At 40.9% G+C, this 18,789-nt stretch overlaps 1 protein-coding gene across 3 annotated transcripts in view; it reads right to left on the reverse strand.

Annotated features, from left to right (window-relative positions):
• Positions 1-430: 430 nt before the first annotated feature.
• The window catches only part of AIDA (axin interactor, dorsalization associated), a 31,278-nt gene continuing 12,919 nt past the window's right edge, over positions 431-18,789 (reverse strand). Inside the window, exons 4-11 of one of the 3 annotated variants that reach the window (XM_069852674.1) lie at positions 18,339-18,393; positions 13,085-13,148; positions 12,525-12,631; positions 10,897-10,908; positions 7,935-8,057; positions 5,159-5,281; positions 4,549-4,666; positions 431-3,509 (exon numbers count right to left, since the gene is read on the reverse strand). In XM_069852674.1, coding sequence (XP_069708775.1) covers positions 3,413-3,509; positions 4,549-4,666; positions 5,159-5,281; positions 7,935-8,057; positions 10,897-10,908; positions 12,525-12,631; positions 13,085-13,148; positions 18,339-18,393 — 699 coding nt within the window. In that variant the 3' untranslated portion in view covers positions 431-3,412. The remainder of the gene's footprint in view (positions 3,510-4,548; positions 4,667-5,158; positions 5,282-7,934; positions 8,058-10,896; positions 10,909-12,524; positions 12,632-13,084; positions 13,149-18,338; positions 18,394-18,789) is intronic. The other 2 variants (XM_069852675.1, XM_069852676.1) reach the window with 2 other exon arrangements.

Raw genomic sequence — 18,789 nt, forward strand, 5'->3', positions numbered from 1 at the left:
TCATTGAGCTGCAGTTACTAGAGGCCGGGCCTTTATAAAAGGTGTCTGGTCAGAGACCAGAAGCACAATTGACACTGAATGCAAAGGAAAATTATAACAAACAGCAAAATTCCTTTTGCTGAACCCCAAAGGCTTTATTTCAGTGACATTTCTTTTGTTCAGAAAGGACACGGGTTCAGAAATTTAACCAGAGAATGCTGCAGCCATGACCGAGTTCCAGAATTGAATCGAGGCTGAGTAACTGCTGCTGCAAGATTGCTATTACCTTGCTGTGGAACTAGCCCTGTCTGTTACAGACTTGCTTCATGAGGACAAACAGGGGCTGCAGCCCAGCTCAGCTGAAGGGCAGGACACAGCTGGAAGCCTTGATGAAGCTGTGTGGTAGCTCAGCTATTCAGATAAGGGCTGCAGGTTCTAATAACTTAAGAAATTTCATAATTGCTTTTTACTTTCAAGACTGACTTTCAGTATTAAGCACAGCTTGAGAGCTGAGTTTTCACATTACTCAGGACTTAAGATGAATTCAGCTTCCTTGGCAGTAGAGCTATGTTTTTAAACCCTTGTTCACTCACATTAAAAAGTAAACCATGTTAACCTGTATTGCTTTTAACTCAGTCTGCAGCCCCAGGACACTGCACAGGTTTAAAGAAAATATCCCACGCTGGTAGATGTTCAGAGAAGACCTTGAATGTTAAACATTACTATATACCCATCCTTGTAGTATTTGGTGGAGCCAGCCACATACCCAGACATTGAGGGGTTTCAAAAGTGCTCCACCCAAAAGTAACACTGAGTGAGAAAAAAGGGAAGAGAAAACAACTAGGAATAAAAAAAACCTTACTGAAGGGCCATCACAGCTTTACTGCCAGAGTACAAGCGGCCATTAAACTTGCCATCGCAGTATTACATTCTTATATTACAAATATTAAGCTTTAGGTTTAAGATGAAAGACGGGATAGGACATCACTAAAGCATAAAACCATACCAGAGCTGGTGTTGAGAGGAGTTGTCGTTGTGGTGAAAGACAGTTCACGGAAAAACCACCAAGGAGAGAAGCAATTTTAAAGTGGTATTTCACACTACAGACGTTAATTCATAATCAGTTAAATACAAAGCTCTACTTGTGTATTTAACAGAAATACTTCAAAGTTGACATTTCATGTAACTGGAGTTAACAGACATCTACAAGCTGGGGAAAAGTCAAGGTAAGCAGCTGAAACAATGGGTTTGAATTGCAAATTCTAGTGAAAGCGTTCAGTTCCACACAGTGGGTAATGACACACACACAGATGAACATTCATGTTTTTAAAGTCAGGTTCTCAAAGTTCAGGATCTTTCCTTCCCCGACACTAAGCTTTGTGACACTCCATGTCTCCTCCCTTCCTCCCCCGCCGCCCCCATTAGCTGTAACAACTTCGAGCAGGGTGGACTAGCCCTCTGGGAGCGCACAACTGGCTGACTGCAGTATTTCCACCGCGCCACCTGTGATGCCGGCAGGCACAGGCAACAGCAGAGCTGGGACAGACCCAGCCCTTGCCAGGTGCCTGGCCTGGAGCCTCACTGCTACAGGTTGGGGTCAGAGACTGGAGCCAGCCAGAGAGCAGGGGCATGTCACAGCAACTGCCAGCACTCAGAGTCACTCAGCCACAGACCAACGCTGTGCTCCACCCTGCTGCAGCATTCAAAGGATGATTTTTATTTATTTATTAAGAACTTCTGCATCCTCTTGCCTGGTACCCAGAATGCTGCATTCAGAGATCTTTCCATAACTCATAGGAATATGTTTTCAGGGATTGACATCCACTGTGTCAGCTGTAATACCACTGAGGTATTGTAAAGACCCATAAGCAGGAAAAAATTGCACTTTTACCTCCCCCAACAAGCAGTGGAATTTGAGGAAGTACTGCTGACTTGTTGCAACACCTAAATATTTTCATCACTAGTTGTATCAGAACAGAGGAAAGGCAAGAAGATCAGGACAGTCAACAATAGCCGCTTATCCTAATCAACATGGTAAAGCCAAAAATGATGAACACAGCTGTAGCCAGACAAATATCATGAGGAAAAGTAACCTCTTTCCCATTAAAGAGGAACATAACATGACATAAAAGACAAATCGGTGATACATCTGCACCCAGACTGTTTAAAACAAACTTAATAATTGACACTATTTGGGAAGCTGGGTCTTTTGTTAGCACAGCAGAGTATGCAGGCACTAGTTCGATATGCAGGAAATACATCAAACCTTAAAGTATTGTATTAAATATCCACACAAATATAGGAAAGATTTGACTGGGTTCTACTTCTGTCCCTTTATTAGGTCAAAAGGTGAATGCAAGTGTGACACAATAAGCCCATGTCCTGCAGCTTATCACACACCAAATCAAAAATATAGAAAATAAATGATAAACCTATCTACTTACATAAACAGGTAATTTTTTAGAGTAAGTTTCCAGACTTGCACAACAGATGCAGAAAACTGCATACAATCAGTTTCCGTAAGAACAGCAGTTGCACATAAAACGTGGGTCACCCTGCTGGCCAGATCTACTTTACCAGAAGCTCTGGAAAATTGACATTTAACACTGAGGGGCCTGTCCTGCTGTCACTGAAATGGTGGAACAGCCACCAGCATGAGGATGAAGCCCCAGAGAAGGCCTCTGTATCCCCCACCCACATTTGTAAATCACACCGCGACAAGATACAGAAAAAATAGCTCTATTAGAGAGTAATGGTGATTCAAAGGATTGCAACACACATTGTATCCAAAACTCAGTACAAGTGGATCAGGCGAGGCTGTTAAAATCATAGTACAGAGTTCTCATCTGCAGTTGTCCTCCTGGCCCAAAGCAGAACAGCTGACTGAGGAGCTCTTCTGTGGCCACCCCACTTGACCCAGCACCCTCCTCTCTCACTTTATCATCTGCAGTACTTCAAGCTCCTTCCCACCCACCTCATCATCTTCCCAGTCTTCTGGCACCCAGTCCACTACAGAGAACTCCCAAATGCAGATGAGAGGAACTACAATAGCACAGCAAATGTAAACAGTTAGTAGGCCTGCCACATCTTTATTGCTACAGGTTTGGCAAAGGGGCACTTTCCATCCTCAAGTAGAGTTTGAGGCAAAGGGATAATAACAGTTAAGATAAAAAGTGATGAACAGCAAAACTAGGAAAAGCAGTCAACATATTTCAAGGCTCTCAGAAAAACCTGTATCTGGAAAGTACTGAAAAAATCTTGCACTGGAATGGTAGGCTTGTCTCTGACCCTGAAGCAGTGCTGTGCAGCCCATGATGGTCCCGTCTGACCTACTGGCATGAATACAGTCGTTTTCCAGCCCTGCAAAGGCTAAGGCTACTACACACAGCTACCATGACTTGTGGTTCAGTTCACAGAAGTCTCACAACTAGGGTCATTCCTTGTGCAACGTTTGATAGAGGTGAAGGTAAAGTGGTTTCTTGGTCAACAGTTGCAATTTCTTCCTTTTAAAGTCAGTGGGTTTTTTGTACCTGTAACCACAAGAACGTAAGTTACTCCAAGTCCCAATGGCTATGTAAGAAGATTAAAGCAAACTAGAAAGGCTCTCCTGTACAGATGTTATTATTGTAATTGTTTAAATACATCTGAAGGCATTCAAGGCCAGGTTGGGTGGGGCCTTGAGCAGCCTGATGTAGTAGGACATGTCCCTGCCCATGGCAGGGGGTTGGAACTAGGTGATCTTTAAGGTCCCTTCCAACCCAAACTATTCTATGATCCTATGACAAGACTTACTGGAAGCAAAAATAATGAGTAGATTTACAGGAAGAAACTCAAACCACCGTTTCCTCTGGATTACTATTTTAACAAAAGATTTCCATTTTTAAATGAAGGTAAGGTTTCTGTAAGGAGAATTCCCAACGTACTCCTCTGGACTATAGGAGATGCAGGATCAGTTATGCAGTACTTCAGACATTCTCCAGCTAGCGCAGATTAAGCACTCCTCATAAAGATGCCCAGGCCTGCAAGGTTCACCTTCTTCCTGGAAACAACCCTCAAAAACCTCAATCAGAACTTCAGCCCCACAGTAAGGGTAGGATGCGCATCAAACACCACAACATAACTAGCTAATCTATTTTTCCGTGTACTTACAGTGGGTGGAAAAAAACCACCATCACCCAATAATGCTTTGAAATGTTCATGAAATTCAACTGTAAATCAGTACCCACATCTCAGATCAGATTTTCTTTACAGATGTTCTGTACCAAAGATTGCAAGAGGTGACTTTTTAAATATAGCAGACCTGATGCTCAATCCAAGGTCAAAATTAAAATTTCCCATATGAAATTGGTTAATTTCATACAAAACTGAGTGACAAACACCAGCATTTTATTCTGAAAGAGTTTAGTTTTTAAGAAGGGTCTCTAGCCATTTTATTTGCCCAAAAGAATTTTATCTTCCCTTCTTTATTAAAAATAGAATATTCCTTCCTTAATGCAACAAGTCACACATTGTAACTGAAGTCCAGTCCATTTCCCCTGCCATCAGCATCTATAATTGTGAGTCACTTACAGTTCTATAACAATTGCCCCAGGTTTAATTTCATCCATCTCCATGAAAGCAAAGCATTTGGTGCTAGTAAACCTTTTCTTAGGCTTGTAGTGTTTGAATTCAAAGAAAATAGCTGCACCTAGAGTGGAAAATGGTTTAATAGAAAAGTTAGCAATTACAGCCAATAGTTATCTGAAAACTTCTCTGCCATTAAGATGCTCCACATACACTGGAGAGAATTATCCCCAACACTTCTGTCAGTTACTCAGAAGTTATACCATGTTCTTACAAGGCTCACCACACTCACAAGAGCTTTTACTCTTCACTCACGTTATTCATATCCAGGTAACAGTTTGTCCAATGACTAACGTGGTGATAAAGCAGCTAATCAATACCTGCACAGTCGAGCAGACTGCACCATTTTTATCTCTTTTCATTCCTCCCTTGTCTGCAAGTCTTTGCAATAACTGACTTGAAAGAGACAGGTTGCAAAGGTCTATTTTTATCCTTTTCTGGACCTTGAGCCTCACAGCAGCAGCTCGGGCACAGCCTGTTTATTAGATCAGGAACAGCCTAGTGTCTATGCTTTCAAAGCTCCTGGGCCCCTTTTCAGATCCTGGATACTACGTACCTTTTGTTAGTTTTTCAATGTGTTTCTGAATCTCAATGTCCACATTAAAATGGACATACGTGTCCTCCTTCCTCAAAGCCACTGGAGTATCTTGCACAGGAGTCAGATCTATCCCATTCAAATCTGCAGGAAAGAAAGAGCATGAGAATGGCAGAAGCTTCTGAGACTTTAATGTCCTGCTTTAAGAGATTTATGAATTACTACTAACACTGCTGCAAAAAGTTAACGCACACCTGGATTTTTCCCCTTATATTAAACAAGTGGCAATCATACCCCTTAACAGTCACTGAATTATCTTTTTGACTGCAATGCAAACACAGGTGAAGTTCTGACAATATTTAAGAGGAAAATTTGGAATTATCCCTCTTCATTTTTAAGAGTGCACTTCTTTCTGTTGCCAGCAAAGGATTCCATTCCCTCTGTAAGCAGGACTTCAGCAAGACTTCAGCCCTTCAGCGATATACACCAAAGGCTGCTTTCCATGCAGGGTCTGCAGTACACAGCTGGCATGGCTTACACAAGATGCATATGCCCTGCTTTGTTGCCTAGACTCAACATGCGTTATTCCTCTTGATTCTTCCACAGGCAGAGGCACGGTAGAGCCATGGGTTGGACTCCAGCTCTGCGCTGGCCACTGATTGCCACTGCTCAGACACAGCCACCACAGATGATATGTTTCTTACTAAGTCTCCACTGTTTACACAAGTACATTTACTTCTTTCTCCTCTCATTAGTGATCCCTTTCTATCAGGTGGAGAAAAGTTGCTAAAGCAGTGGCCAAGATTAAAAGGACATAGTGCACATGTCCCAGGGCACCACTGATGCACTGCATCCAAGGAGTGGGCTGGGATCACCAATATTGGCATAAACCTCTGTTGCAACCTGCAGAAGAGCAGCCTGTTACAGAACCAAGTAAAACAGCTACGATGCATCTTCAGACTCCTAACAGGGACAAAATAACTTTTCAAAGTCATTGCTACTCACCAAAAATCTTGAGAAATAAAGTATAAGTTGTCACCACTAGCAGACCATGCAATAGCCTGCCCCCTCCCCACTTTTTGATCCCATTTTCTACATCATTACATGGCACTCGCCATTTATAGGAGCTTGCAAATGGAGACCCACATCTTAACAGAAAGACTTTCCTAGCAGCACATGGTCTCCCTTACCTCCAGAAAGGAAAAGAGAGCTAGGTCTGAAGGCAAGCAACAGTTTTTACAATATGTAATAACTTAAGAAAGACAAACACTTCAGTGGCACGGAACAGCAAATATTTGCTTTACAAGTTCTGATAAGTTCCAGGATCCAATGTTAGAACCCTGTTAGGGCTGGTATTTTTCTGCTGGCCAAGAGAAACTGCATGGAAGAATTAAATTTGATAAAACCTACCCATCCCTCAGCTTTCTGGCATATCAGAGGCAGAGAAAGATCTACAGTTAAATGGAGAAATGGATCCTGAAGAATAGTTACACAATCTAAAAACAGTGCTGCAAACTGAAGGCAACACCGTAAGAAATAACTGCAGGTTTCCAAGACTGAAACCAAAAAGGCAGTTGTATCACCTAGGGAGGGCAAGAGTCATGCTCCAGTTCCCACACCAACCAGGTGAAGCTCCACAAAATTCCAGCAAGAAGTGGAAGGTTTCATTGTTGAAAAAAGTCATCTCAGGAAGAGAGATTAGGTAAAGCTTTCTATCTATATATTTTGGCAGGTAACCCTCGAGAACATCAGTGGGATTCAAGCGACATTCAGTATCTTGACCCTTACTCTACCAAAAAAACTTGTCTGCTGGAAGAAGCCCCGATCACATATCTAACAATATTTTATGCCTATGTTTGGCATCCAATAGCACATCTAAACAGGGCACATACAAGGTCAGTATCACAACTGAAAATAACTAGAGGATGTTGGCTCAGCTACGAATGTTTATATGATAAGAAAAAGAACCATACACCTCAAAAGGTTGTAAAGCCAAGCAAGGCAGGTTAAGGGTAACCAATTCTGAGTATAGGGGCTTCTTGCTAAGAAATGCAAAATGGGAAAGAGGCAAGTGCTCCCACTAGAAAGACAAATACCAAAAATGTCAGCCTCAAAACACAGCAACCATGTCACCTACACAGTGAGAAATCCTCATGTTGTCTATCCTAGACTAACAGAGAGAGAGGTTCTTCTGGATTCCTGGAACCTCTCAAAGCAGCAGGGGCTGTTAGCCCACCAGGCTTTGGCCAAAATATTTCATTACCAAACCTAAAACATTTTATTTTCCTTGCAAGCTTTGCTTCCCAGCTTCATACTCATTCCATAAGCCATTCCCATTCCTCTAAATCTTAAGCCCTGGTAAGACGATCTTTGTTTTACTAAAAAATTAGTTTAATGACAGGGCAAAAAAGGAGTCATGAACTATGGCTCATCATCTCCAGAGACCAATATGTATTGGGGAGTACAAGCAGTTCAAACAGATCTGTACTTAAGAGTCAGCGGAAGAAGCTGGAATAGGGAAGTACAGTTTGCCAAGTTACTGATACTCAGCTGCCAGCATGGGGAAGGCACCCCAGAGTGCACAAATAAGCATGTCTCTTGCAGTGATTCACCTCCCACTGTCTCTCAAATACAGAATTTTTCCATCCTTGATTAAAGCAGAAGCCTTAAGTCCACAACAGAAAATGCAAGCACCAACACATTTTTTCCCAGCAGGCTGAAAAAAATCGATACAGCTTTCACAAAAACTACACTCTCTCCAAACTATAAACAAGGAGCAAGGAACAGAAATCATTACCCTTTACACTGACTGTGATGTAAGGATCAATGCATTGCCCAGCATCTTTCAGACCAATTTTCTCTATGTTGATGGTGAGTAATGTCATCCCAGGTTCAGACGGCAATCTGGGTAATAAAGTACCTGGAAAGAGCAAAGCATATTATTAACCCTTGGTGTCATCTTACAGCAGAGACCTTGCTCATCCCATCATCTCTCATTGAAGATGCTGCTCTCTTTAGGAGGTTCAAAGCCCAAGGATTCATACCTCAACAGAACAGAACTATGGGAAGGTCTGTGTGCACAGACACAAAACATCACTTGACAGATTTCAAAGCCCAGGACTGCCTCATGTCAAGCAAATTCATAAAAATCCAATGTCATAAGAATAGAGAGGAGCTTTGTTTAAAACGTTCTTTCTTGTTCTCAAGCAAAATAACTCACTCGTGGAACCCACTTTATATAATTGTTAAATATTGAATTTGGGAGGCTGGATTCAATCTGCAGTTGCAGCAAGTTCAGACACTTAATCAGGAGTCTCACCCCACTGAGCATGACTTGGCTTCTTGTTGAATGCTTAAGACTGGGAGAATAAGGAGGAAAAACAGCATTGTTGCAAATCCCACTGGACATAAGGAAACCAGAAGAGAGATTCTTAATTATCTAAGTTCTACTGGCCTCTACTTAGTGTTAGAATATAAATAAATAATTGTTTTCATTCCCCAAGTGCCCTTAAGGAAGGAGTTCTGCATCAAGAACATTTAGCACTAAAACTTTGTGGTCAGTGTAAATGAATCATCGAAGTGCTGAGGAAGACAGTGCAGCTAGCAAGAAATCCAATGTGTTCAAACTCACTAAAAGCCATGAGATTGTGACCAACAATGGAGTAGGTTTCTTCATGTCAATTTTAGCAAAAACTAGCAGGCTTAAAGCCCCTCTCCACTATTAGATGAAGTACCAAGACAGAAAATGCTTAGACTCATGAGCAATTTGATTTAAAGTTTTGGTTTTCTAATTAAAAAAAAAAATGTTATCCCAAGGCTTGCTAAACAAAGTAATAGTTTCCTTTGGCAAGTCCCAATATGGGTTTTCCTTGATACTTTATCTTCTTGTCTGCTTGAGGAGCTTGAGAAGCAAAGAGGTTTTGTCCTATTGGAGAGACTGGCTTTGCAAGAGGGGACCATGTATTCTGCTCTTAGAACTACAGTCACAGCTTCAGCAAGATTTCACGAGCCAGTCACTCTTTCAGGATCATCAACAAGACTTGAATTCACATCTATTTTTAAGCTCAAGCAAGAGAGATTTGGATTAGATATTAGGAAGACATTTTCTACTATGAGGCACTGGGGAAGCACTGGAACAGGTTGTCCAAAGAAGTCTGGATGCCCCATCCCTGGAAGTGTTCAAGGCCAGGCTGGATGAGGCTTTCAGCAACCTGATCCAGTGGAAGGCATCCCTGCCTACGGCAGAGGGGCTGGAACTGGATGACCTTCAAGGTCTTTTCCCACCCAAACCATTCTATGATGCAGTACATTTCTGCGTTTCCCATCTTGGCTGCTAGCAGACTCATGGCCTCCAAGGTACCACGTCTGCAGACACTTCACATATCACAGCAAAATTCCACCTACTGTTCAGAATTAATGGGACAAGCTTCTGGCAACAGTACGAGAAATGTTAAAAAACAAACTTAAAGAGCACCTATTTCTACAAAGCAGCATAAATGCTCTAGTTCATCTTGCCATCTCTCTTGAATAGATGTTCAGAGCTCTTATTACAATTTAAATGAAACTAGAAGGAAGCCCATCTTCTCTATGGCACAAAACTTTATTATCTTTCAGTTGTCTCCTAAAAGCAACATGCTTCCCAAGAGCAATTGTAATCTTCAGTTTTCCTGACCATCACTCAAAGGGATATTTGACACAAAAATTACCTGAAAGATGCATCAGACTGGCATTTATTATAAAAATAGTGGCTTCAGAAAAATTATTCCATTCTTGAAAAATGCTTTCCAGAATGTTTTGAAATGGCAGGGTTGCAATGAACAGAGAAGTCAAGCTCACTACCAGGAGGCAAGAGAACAGTAGGACAGATGGTCTCCTTTCTGCCTCAGCAGGAGAACAGCCAAGCCAGCAATGGACTAAAGCAGCTGACTGTAACACGTGTCACACGAGCCACAACCACCCAAGGAGGTATTTTGCTGAAGGCTCTGAAGTAATTTCAGATAGAAGCCATTAGTTGACAGTAACTTCTCCAAGGTATAGCCTCACTAGGGTTGAGCATCACACTGCCAGTCTGCCACCACTGCTTGGGGCCGTCAGTCCTCAGCAGGTGCACACTGAGGCTTTTCATGAGCAAGCTGCCAGCCATTTCTGACACAGCCACAGGGGGAAGGAAGCATCTACAAATGAAATAAGTATCCTCCTACAAGTGCCTTTCAGACACATGAAGGCAAGTCAACCCAACAGCTCGCTGCCAGCAACACACAGGCATCAGCGTCTCTGTTTGCAAACCCTAGTTCAGAGAAAGGGGGAAAAGTGACAAGTCTCCTGCTGGATTCACAAATGGGAACAGTTTACAGAAGAATCCAGTGCCAGCACAGCACTAGAATAAAGAAGTATACAAGCCGGAGAAAGGCAGGAAACCTTCGCTGTTACAGACAGCAAGCCATTGCTCAGTTCTGGTCCATACAGCATATAGTTCTAACTATATAAGTTCTCTTTGCGTAAAGTATCCTATAAAATAAGTATTCGACTAAAGAAAATCTAGCTACACCTACCTTTGTCTACATTGCCAGTTAGAAAGTCTTTATTAGCACAGTAAGACTGGTACCAAAGGAAACGAAGATCAACGCACAGATGCCTAGTACTACAGCTGTTGCCAAAAAGACTGTACTTTGAGGGTTCCAACTAAGAGCTGAATGACAGACATCATAGCTACACGAACACATTCAAAGAATTGACTGTATATGCTAAATGTATCACACTTTCATTGGCTCCTGGGTTAGATGAATGGTACAATGTGATAATGATGAAGCCATGCATGTAGAAGACGACCAGTTAGACAATACAGTTATGCACTACGGATTAAAGGCATACAGAAGCAAAGAGTGTAGCAGAGTTCTATCAATTCAATATTATAAGGCTTACCCCTGAAGGATGCAAACTGCTTTTGTTTAAGCCTCACCACCCAGAGAAAGAGCAACAGACCAACCTCCAATCAGGTAAGAAATACCACACTAATATACATTTAATGGCAAAACAAGATCTGTATTCAAGCAGTACAAAAGCACCACCCCTATGATGTGTATTGTAGCTATGGGGAGGTTTACCTTAATGCAAAAAAAAAAAAAAAAAAATCAAAAAAGTTAGGTACACAGTTTATAAATATCAGTAAATACAGGAATTCTTCTCATCTCTTATTAAAAGCATGGTCTTATGGAGGAATCATTCTGTAAGGAAGCATATGGCCCAAATCTCTTCCCTTTCAGATTTCGCTACCTTCCTACTTTGAAAATTATTTCACTGTAAACTCAATCTGTCTATCATCAATTTAGATTCTCTTAAGCACATACACAGCTCTAATGGGCTGCACAGAGGTAAAAGTTGGCTCTGTGGTAACTGACACAGCCTTACAGATTCACCACCATACCCAACAGCTTCTCAAGGTCTCTCTGCAGTACTTTTGACAGACAGAACCCATCTTCATAAATGGATTTATCACGGTGAATAACAAGGACCAAGACAGTAAACATATTACAGTTTATTTGCTAACTTAGCATAAACAACTGTAGACTGTGTATATTTACATCCGTATAGCCCACAGGGATCATATTCTGTAGCATGCACTGGCTCACATCTAAGGACAGAGATGCGTTTTCTCCAAGCATAAGTAATGCAACACTCCAGCTTTTTTGACATAATTCCAGTACTAGTTTCCCTACTTGCTACCTCCTTCCTGAAATAGGAAGCTTGCCAGCCTTCTCTGTAAGTAGAAACTTACCTGGCAAATTGTGAAAAGCTGAAAAGACAGGAAGACTCTCTCTAGAATCTGTAGGTATAGTCAGTTCTGCTAGCATTTTCAGATGGACAAGGACTTACACTATCAAAACCAAAGCTTTATCCTCTCAGAGCCTGACTTTAGTCTAAGCCATTGTTTCACCAGATGGTAAATCTGATTTCACCAGATACTATTTCACCAGATACAAAAATAACCAGCAACAACTTATCTCTAGCAGCATGTGATGCTCCTTGCAGGAGAAACTTTGCCACAATTTACATTTGAATGCATTTTAAACACTTCACACAGTTAAGAAAGTGCATGGAATGAAAACACTGAGTTTGTACAAGGAATAATAGCTAATTATTTAAGGTAGATGGTACCACGCTCACAGGTTATCCATACAACTGTTTTGCAATAAGATCTTGTTCACTGAGAAAAAAGATAAATCCACTGGACACCACTGTGTTTCTCTGATACAGCATCAGAGTTTTCATCAGCCTGTTGCTCCTCGCTTAAGCCTTTCAAATCACTGGTGTAGAAATGGACTTCTCGGAGACAGAACTTACATATGCTACATAGGCTGGTGTGGCATGGCAAGGCCAGTGCCCCTACCTGGAACTCTAGCAGGAAAAGAGTCTGGAGACCCTGCTCCAGCTCCTCCTTCCTCATCATCCTCCTCAAACTCCAAGTGCTCCTCTTCTCCAGGTGCTAAAATCTTCCTGTAAAACATGTGAAAGAAGAATGAGACCAAAGCTCATTCATCATCTAGCTTTCAACTCACAAGTCAGTATCCAAATTTAGAGGTAACAGGCTTTAATATCATTTCATACTTCTTATTAACTACTACCTATACGTACAGGCTCTGACAGAGATTGCAGGAGCTCAGCCCTAAAGAAAGCACAGAGTCTACAAAAAAGAGACAACAATACTGGCAATTTCAGGGAGAGGATGTACGAAGTCCTGATTTTACCAAAAGCAGGGGCTTGATTTTTAGCGGTACCTGGACAAACAGAATTCAATAGTTTTTATTAACCAGTTTTTATTAACCAGTTTACCCAAAGCAGTAAAGCGAGTAGGTGCCTGAGAAGTCCTAGTGCTTCAGGCACCAGGACCCAGGCTATGCTCCTTTTCAGATACATACCTGCATATGAAGTAACCCAGTTCTTTCTTACCTGAGTGGGACAGGCTGAACATCAAAGGGGAACTCCTTATTGTACGTGAGGATATTCTTTAAAACTGCAGAGAGATGGCAAAACCAAGAATCCATATCCATAAACAGCCACTAACTCTATTACTTTGCTATGTCCATTCTCACAGCATCTTCATGCACACAAATACTATTACTACTACTATTTTTTAAAAAAATAATATATCAGTTCAAACAAAACCCTCTTTCTCTCATATTTTAAACAGCAGTAGAGTCCTGATCAGAGCTATATCACTATAACATTCAGACAGGATAACTGCAACTGCAGTACATAATGACCACTACATTTACACAGACAGGGAAAATAAACATGGCAATAAACATACGCATCATGGGAAAAAGCTATAGGCCCAGAGATAATGGCAGCAATCTTTCTTGGCTACTGACAGGAAGGTGGTACTGTTACTGGCATCGGCTCCAAACACATTGAAGTCTCCAGAACTGACACGCTGAAGCAATCACATCAGCTGCACATTCGGACAGCCACCGTGGGAGTCCAAGCATGCTGGTGACACATAGCTTAGTTGAGATTTTCAGCTTCTTCACACGTGTGTTTTGGCGTTCTTTTGTAGTGGTTTTCGTTTGTTTATTTTTGTCTTTTTTTTTTTCCACCCTCAGATGGCAGGGCAGACTGGCAAAATTCAGAAGCACTCCAGTGCAGCATCTGAGCATCAGGACCCAGAGACATCGACTATACTCTCCAGCATTCAGTGGAGAATGGCTATGCCATTTGCATTGGAAACTTACTCAGTTTTAGTAATCACAACTTTAGCTGTTCTTTCCAGAAGCATTTCTGAGTAAAAACTTCCAATAGCATGACAGTTAAAGGCCCTAAAAATTTATAAGAGAATGCCTACAGGGAGAGGTGCTTTCCTACCAAGACAACTGAGTATCTCAGAGTAGGAAGGGGGAGAGGAGGTAGAAGACTCTATTCCTCTCACTGAGCCTCACTTTGCAATACGCTATCTTCGAGTACGTTTTGGAAATCTTCCCTTAGGACTACTGAATGAGAACAAAATTGTTTTAAAACAGTGTTAACATTACCCAAGTACCCAGAGGCAATTAAACACCAGTTATGTTTAAGGAACCGCTGCCAGGCCCCTTTGCTTCTGCACACTGCGATCCAGCCAGTGTAGGAGAGCTTTCCTGTCTGTCTTCATATTCACATCACTCAGTGTGGGTTCCATCATCAACTTACTAGACACCATCTGAGTGCTACAATGAAGAACCCCTCAGGAAAATGATAAAGAACTTGAAAAGTCTTTCCTGTCTTTGCTGCTTCTGATTTTTTTTTTTTTCTGATTCTTACACAAACACCCAAGAGGTTTGGTACTGCCCGATTCCAGCTGGACGCAACACAAACACATAGTCAGACATGACATACAAAACCGATGCCAAGTCTTTCTCTCTTTCACTCTGAAGACTTCTGCTCCAAAGGATCAGTAATGCAGATCTCAACATGGTGCTGAAGAATCACAGCCACTTCCCAACAGAAAAGAAGCTGATTAATTGCAGTCACCTTCCAGTGCAGCTGAGGTCCAAGAAAAGAACAGGGGTTTTATCATTCTCAGAACTCCCCAGCTCTTGGATAGCTACATCATACCGGAAACAGAAAGTGAAACTGCCCCAGGCAGAAAGATCTCAGTAAAGCCAGATCTCTTACAGATCATTGGCACGTTATATAGAAGCAACAGAAATTACAGTAGCTCTCTTCCCATCTTGCAAAGGTTGGTAAGCACTAAATTCCTCTCTTCCCAGTAATCAGTTTCTCTCACTAGGTGAATGAACATCCCCTAAAAAAAAAATCTCGTAGTTCATTTTGGTCATCACTAGAGGGCACAAACCCGACAGGAGCAGGGCTGGCGTGGAAGGGTTAGCTCAGAAACACTTCTGGACATTCAGAATCTTTTGCCGCAGAAAGCCGTGGATCAAGTTTTCAAATCAACTCTGTCTCATCACCACTAGCAAAAAAATTCACAAGGTTAGAATAGGTAAATTTGGCAAAGCATTGGCACAGGCTGCCAGAGCAGTGGTGTAGTCACAATCCTGTCAAGTGTCCAAAAACCTTGTGGATGTGGCAGTTGGGGACATGGTTTAGTAGGCACAGTGGCGTTGGGCTGACAGTGGGATTTGATGTTCTTAGAGGTCTTTTCCAACCTTAATTATTCTATGATTTACTAGAGTTTTCCTTTGAACATCATCACAGTAAGAAGTAGATCTACAACACTCCACCTAGGGAAATACTTAGTCAAAATAACTAAGAAAAAGCAAAAGAGCGCTGTAACAATCGCCCTTTGAGGAGAAGGAAAATCGTTACACCTACAACTGAGTTTCAGTTGATTTAAATAAAAATAACCAGATCACAGAAAAAAAAAAAGAAACCCAATAGGTTACAATGAACAGGAAACTAACTTGCAATACTGCAATCATCCAAGCTTTAAGTTGTTGGCCTGGTCTTTTCTGGTTTTAGTTTTGTTTTGAAACACACACATCACCTTTGGGAGAAAGAGCACTTCCTCTCTGTTGACAAGAGCGTAATTCACAGAAAGTTCTCCACACGCCTAACTACTGAGCAGAATCCAGCATCATGACCTACATTTATGTTGACTTTTCCAATAGAAATCTTTTTAAAATACTATTTTGCAGGTTCACATGCAGAGGCTGCCTTTTCTTTCATGACACTGGACAAAATCACATTGATTGTATCAGCAGTGGTCGCTCCCTTGAAAGATTTCAAAAGAAATTATCAACGTGAGCAGTGTGACCAGTACACACTAACTTAAAGATTACTGTCCAACTAGATTTTCATTGACAGCCTATGAAACCTGTAATCATTTTTTTTAAATACACAACACAAAATAATTCCCAGTACAACCTGATATCTACTTATATACTCTTATAACACTGTAATACTTGCTCATATTACTCTTATAATACACACACACAGAGTTTCAAACTAGTCACTTAGTGGCTAGAATTCTTTCACACGAACACAGGCACACAGGATGTACCAGCCTATCCATTTGTAATGTGTATTATAACACTGGTATAAGCTTTCACAGAAAAGGATTTGTGAGATGCAGTGGGTTAGCAATGATTTCATACAATGCAGTCTCAAAAGAACTATTTGTATGTATGTACCCTCCTGTAGCACTATTCTAGCGCAAAAGATTCAGTGACAAATCCGATAAACAAGCAAAACTAGCCAACTGCTTTACTTTCAAAGCAGCATGAAACACAAGCTTAAATAAGAAAAGTTAGAATTTGACAACATAAGATAAAAAAACAACCCAAGGTTGTTACAACAACACCCAAACCAAATTTCTCAGCCGTTTTGACAGCTTTGGCCACACAAGTAATTAAACCATGCCAAATGGTGTGAATAGCTGTTTTCGTTCCACCGTAGCAGAATGGCTTGACCTAACAAAGGAATCACTTATTTGCATTGCCAGCTCAGATTTTTTCAGCTTTTTCTGGTGGAACGCAAGAGAAAAATCAACAAACACTTCACGGTGTGTTTTATTAAATGGCTGGCGTTGGCCTGATTCAGATTTACTCTGTTCAAGATATACTTAAAATGCACAAAACGTGTATTCAGAGAGACAGAGGCCAGAACAATCCAAGTCAGACAGCAGCATTAAGAACATCAATGTTCAATTGTTGTTATAGAAAAACCAATTCTCCTCCAAGGAAAATAACTTTTAAAACTGATGGCCACACACTAATCCTTAGTTTAATACAGTTGCTTGTTGTATGAGGCAAAGGCTGAATGCACTTTACACTGTTGAACAGGTTTTTTGACAGCTAAAAATCAATTCTCTGATTGAGGGCAAGATAAGCAACAGGACTGTTGCACCATAACTGAAATTTTAACAAAAGGAAGCATTTCAAGGAAAGCCTAATATCTGCTGGCAGAATGTAAATTCTGACTAAGCACTTCAATAAGCAGTCCTTTGATTTGTACAATAGTCCCATCAATTAAAACATGATTCTTCTCCCTCTTCCATCATTCAGCCACCCACAACACATTTGCATAATAAAGTCTAAAATGCACAGTCATACAATGATTACAACATTCTAAATACTCCGTAAACAGAGAGCAGGACTACACAAAATAATCCCAAATCAAAGGCCAGGCATACAATATGTAGACTGAGAAAGACCTAATACTTGCAAACATACAGTTAAACCCCTTCCTGAGTTATGATCTTCACAGACCTACTGGTCTTCTAACGAACCTTCACTTTCATTTTCAGGGAACAGTTTAAAATCATTCAGATTCTGTATTTTGGTAGAGACGTCAGGATGCTCAATTCAACGCCTTGCTTCTTGACAAGCTTTCCTGTGGGATCCTGTGCCAGTTACTTAGAAAATGGGAGTGCAGAGAAGCTCAGCTTATTTGTGAAGTGAAAACACTTGCCTGACCATCAAGTTTATTCCAAAGTATCCTCTTAACAAAACAACTGTGACAGAAGCAAAATAGAACTAGCTTTTGGCAGAATGAAAGAAGCTCTTCCCCACTTCGTGTTCCCATATGAACACAGAAATGATAGCATTAAAGATATTGCTTAGATGTGGAAGCGCCAATCATTCTTTGAGAATAAAGCAGCCAGTGTTATGGGAAGGGAGATGTAGCATATTAATAGATGAAAAAAAGTTATTTCTGGATTGACACACCAAGAACTGACCACTTGGGAAAAAAAACACCACACAAATCCATTCAAAGACTGACTCACATCCTCACATTGACTCTCAACTTCACTAATCTGGTAGCGTTACAGCAGTAGGTGACAAGTGATTGGCCACCATGAGCACAAGTTAAATGTTTTTAGTAGAAAAAATAAGGAGGGAGACCAAAGTCTTTAAATTCAGTCAAGTAACAAATCTGCAGGTAAATTTTCCAGCTGATTATATACAGTACTACTGATAGCTTAAATTACACTGCTTTGCACAAAAATTAACCACACCCAAAGGAATACTTATTTGAGAATACAGATAAATACATGATCTGAAATGTGAGGACTACTATGCTTTGAAATTATGCATTTTATGTCCTTTAATACGCAACAAGTTTTGTCTACATGGTAATGGATATTTGTAAGAATTATCTAAAATTAGCATCACTGACCACACTGTGGTCAATCGGTGTTCATGCTGCTGTCATATTTTCCTCTGTAATGATAAACATCACTCATTCAAAATATAAAGATACTACTTACTCGGCTCCAGCTTCTTCAGATCCTCAAGTTTAAATTCATCCTGTGACTGGGTGGACTACAACATTACAAAGAAAGAGTTAGATCTTAGCACACACCTCCCCCTCAGACAGAGCTACCCTACCTTAGAATAAGCATGTAAGATGCTTCCTTTGTTCAAGCATACCAAACTACTTCAACGCCACATCCTAAAAAAGCCCAAAATAAACCTCCCTAATAGAAGCTAGATTCACAGCTGAGGTGGAAAGTACATTACTTCTTATTCATTAAGAACAAGCTTCTCTCATGTCCCAAGCTCTAATACAAGATAAATATCTTCAAAGCAACCAGTTGCTGTTTCAAACTTTAATGTACACAGCAACATTAAGACAGAGGAACTTGCTTTAATTCTGCTCTAATCAATCTGTTCTGAAGAAAGCTCAGCTGCAGGACTGCACTGCAAAGCGATTCTCCA

The sequence above is a fragment of the Phaenicophaeus curvirostris genome, chromosome 2 (genome assembly GCF_032191515.1).
Source record: "Phaenicophaeus curvirostris isolate KB17595 chromosome 2, BPBGC_Pcur_1.0, whole genome shotgun sequence".
Taxonomy (NCBI): Eukaryota; Metazoa; Chordata; class Aves; order Cuculiformes; family Cuculidae; genus Phaenicophaeus; species Phaenicophaeus curvirostris.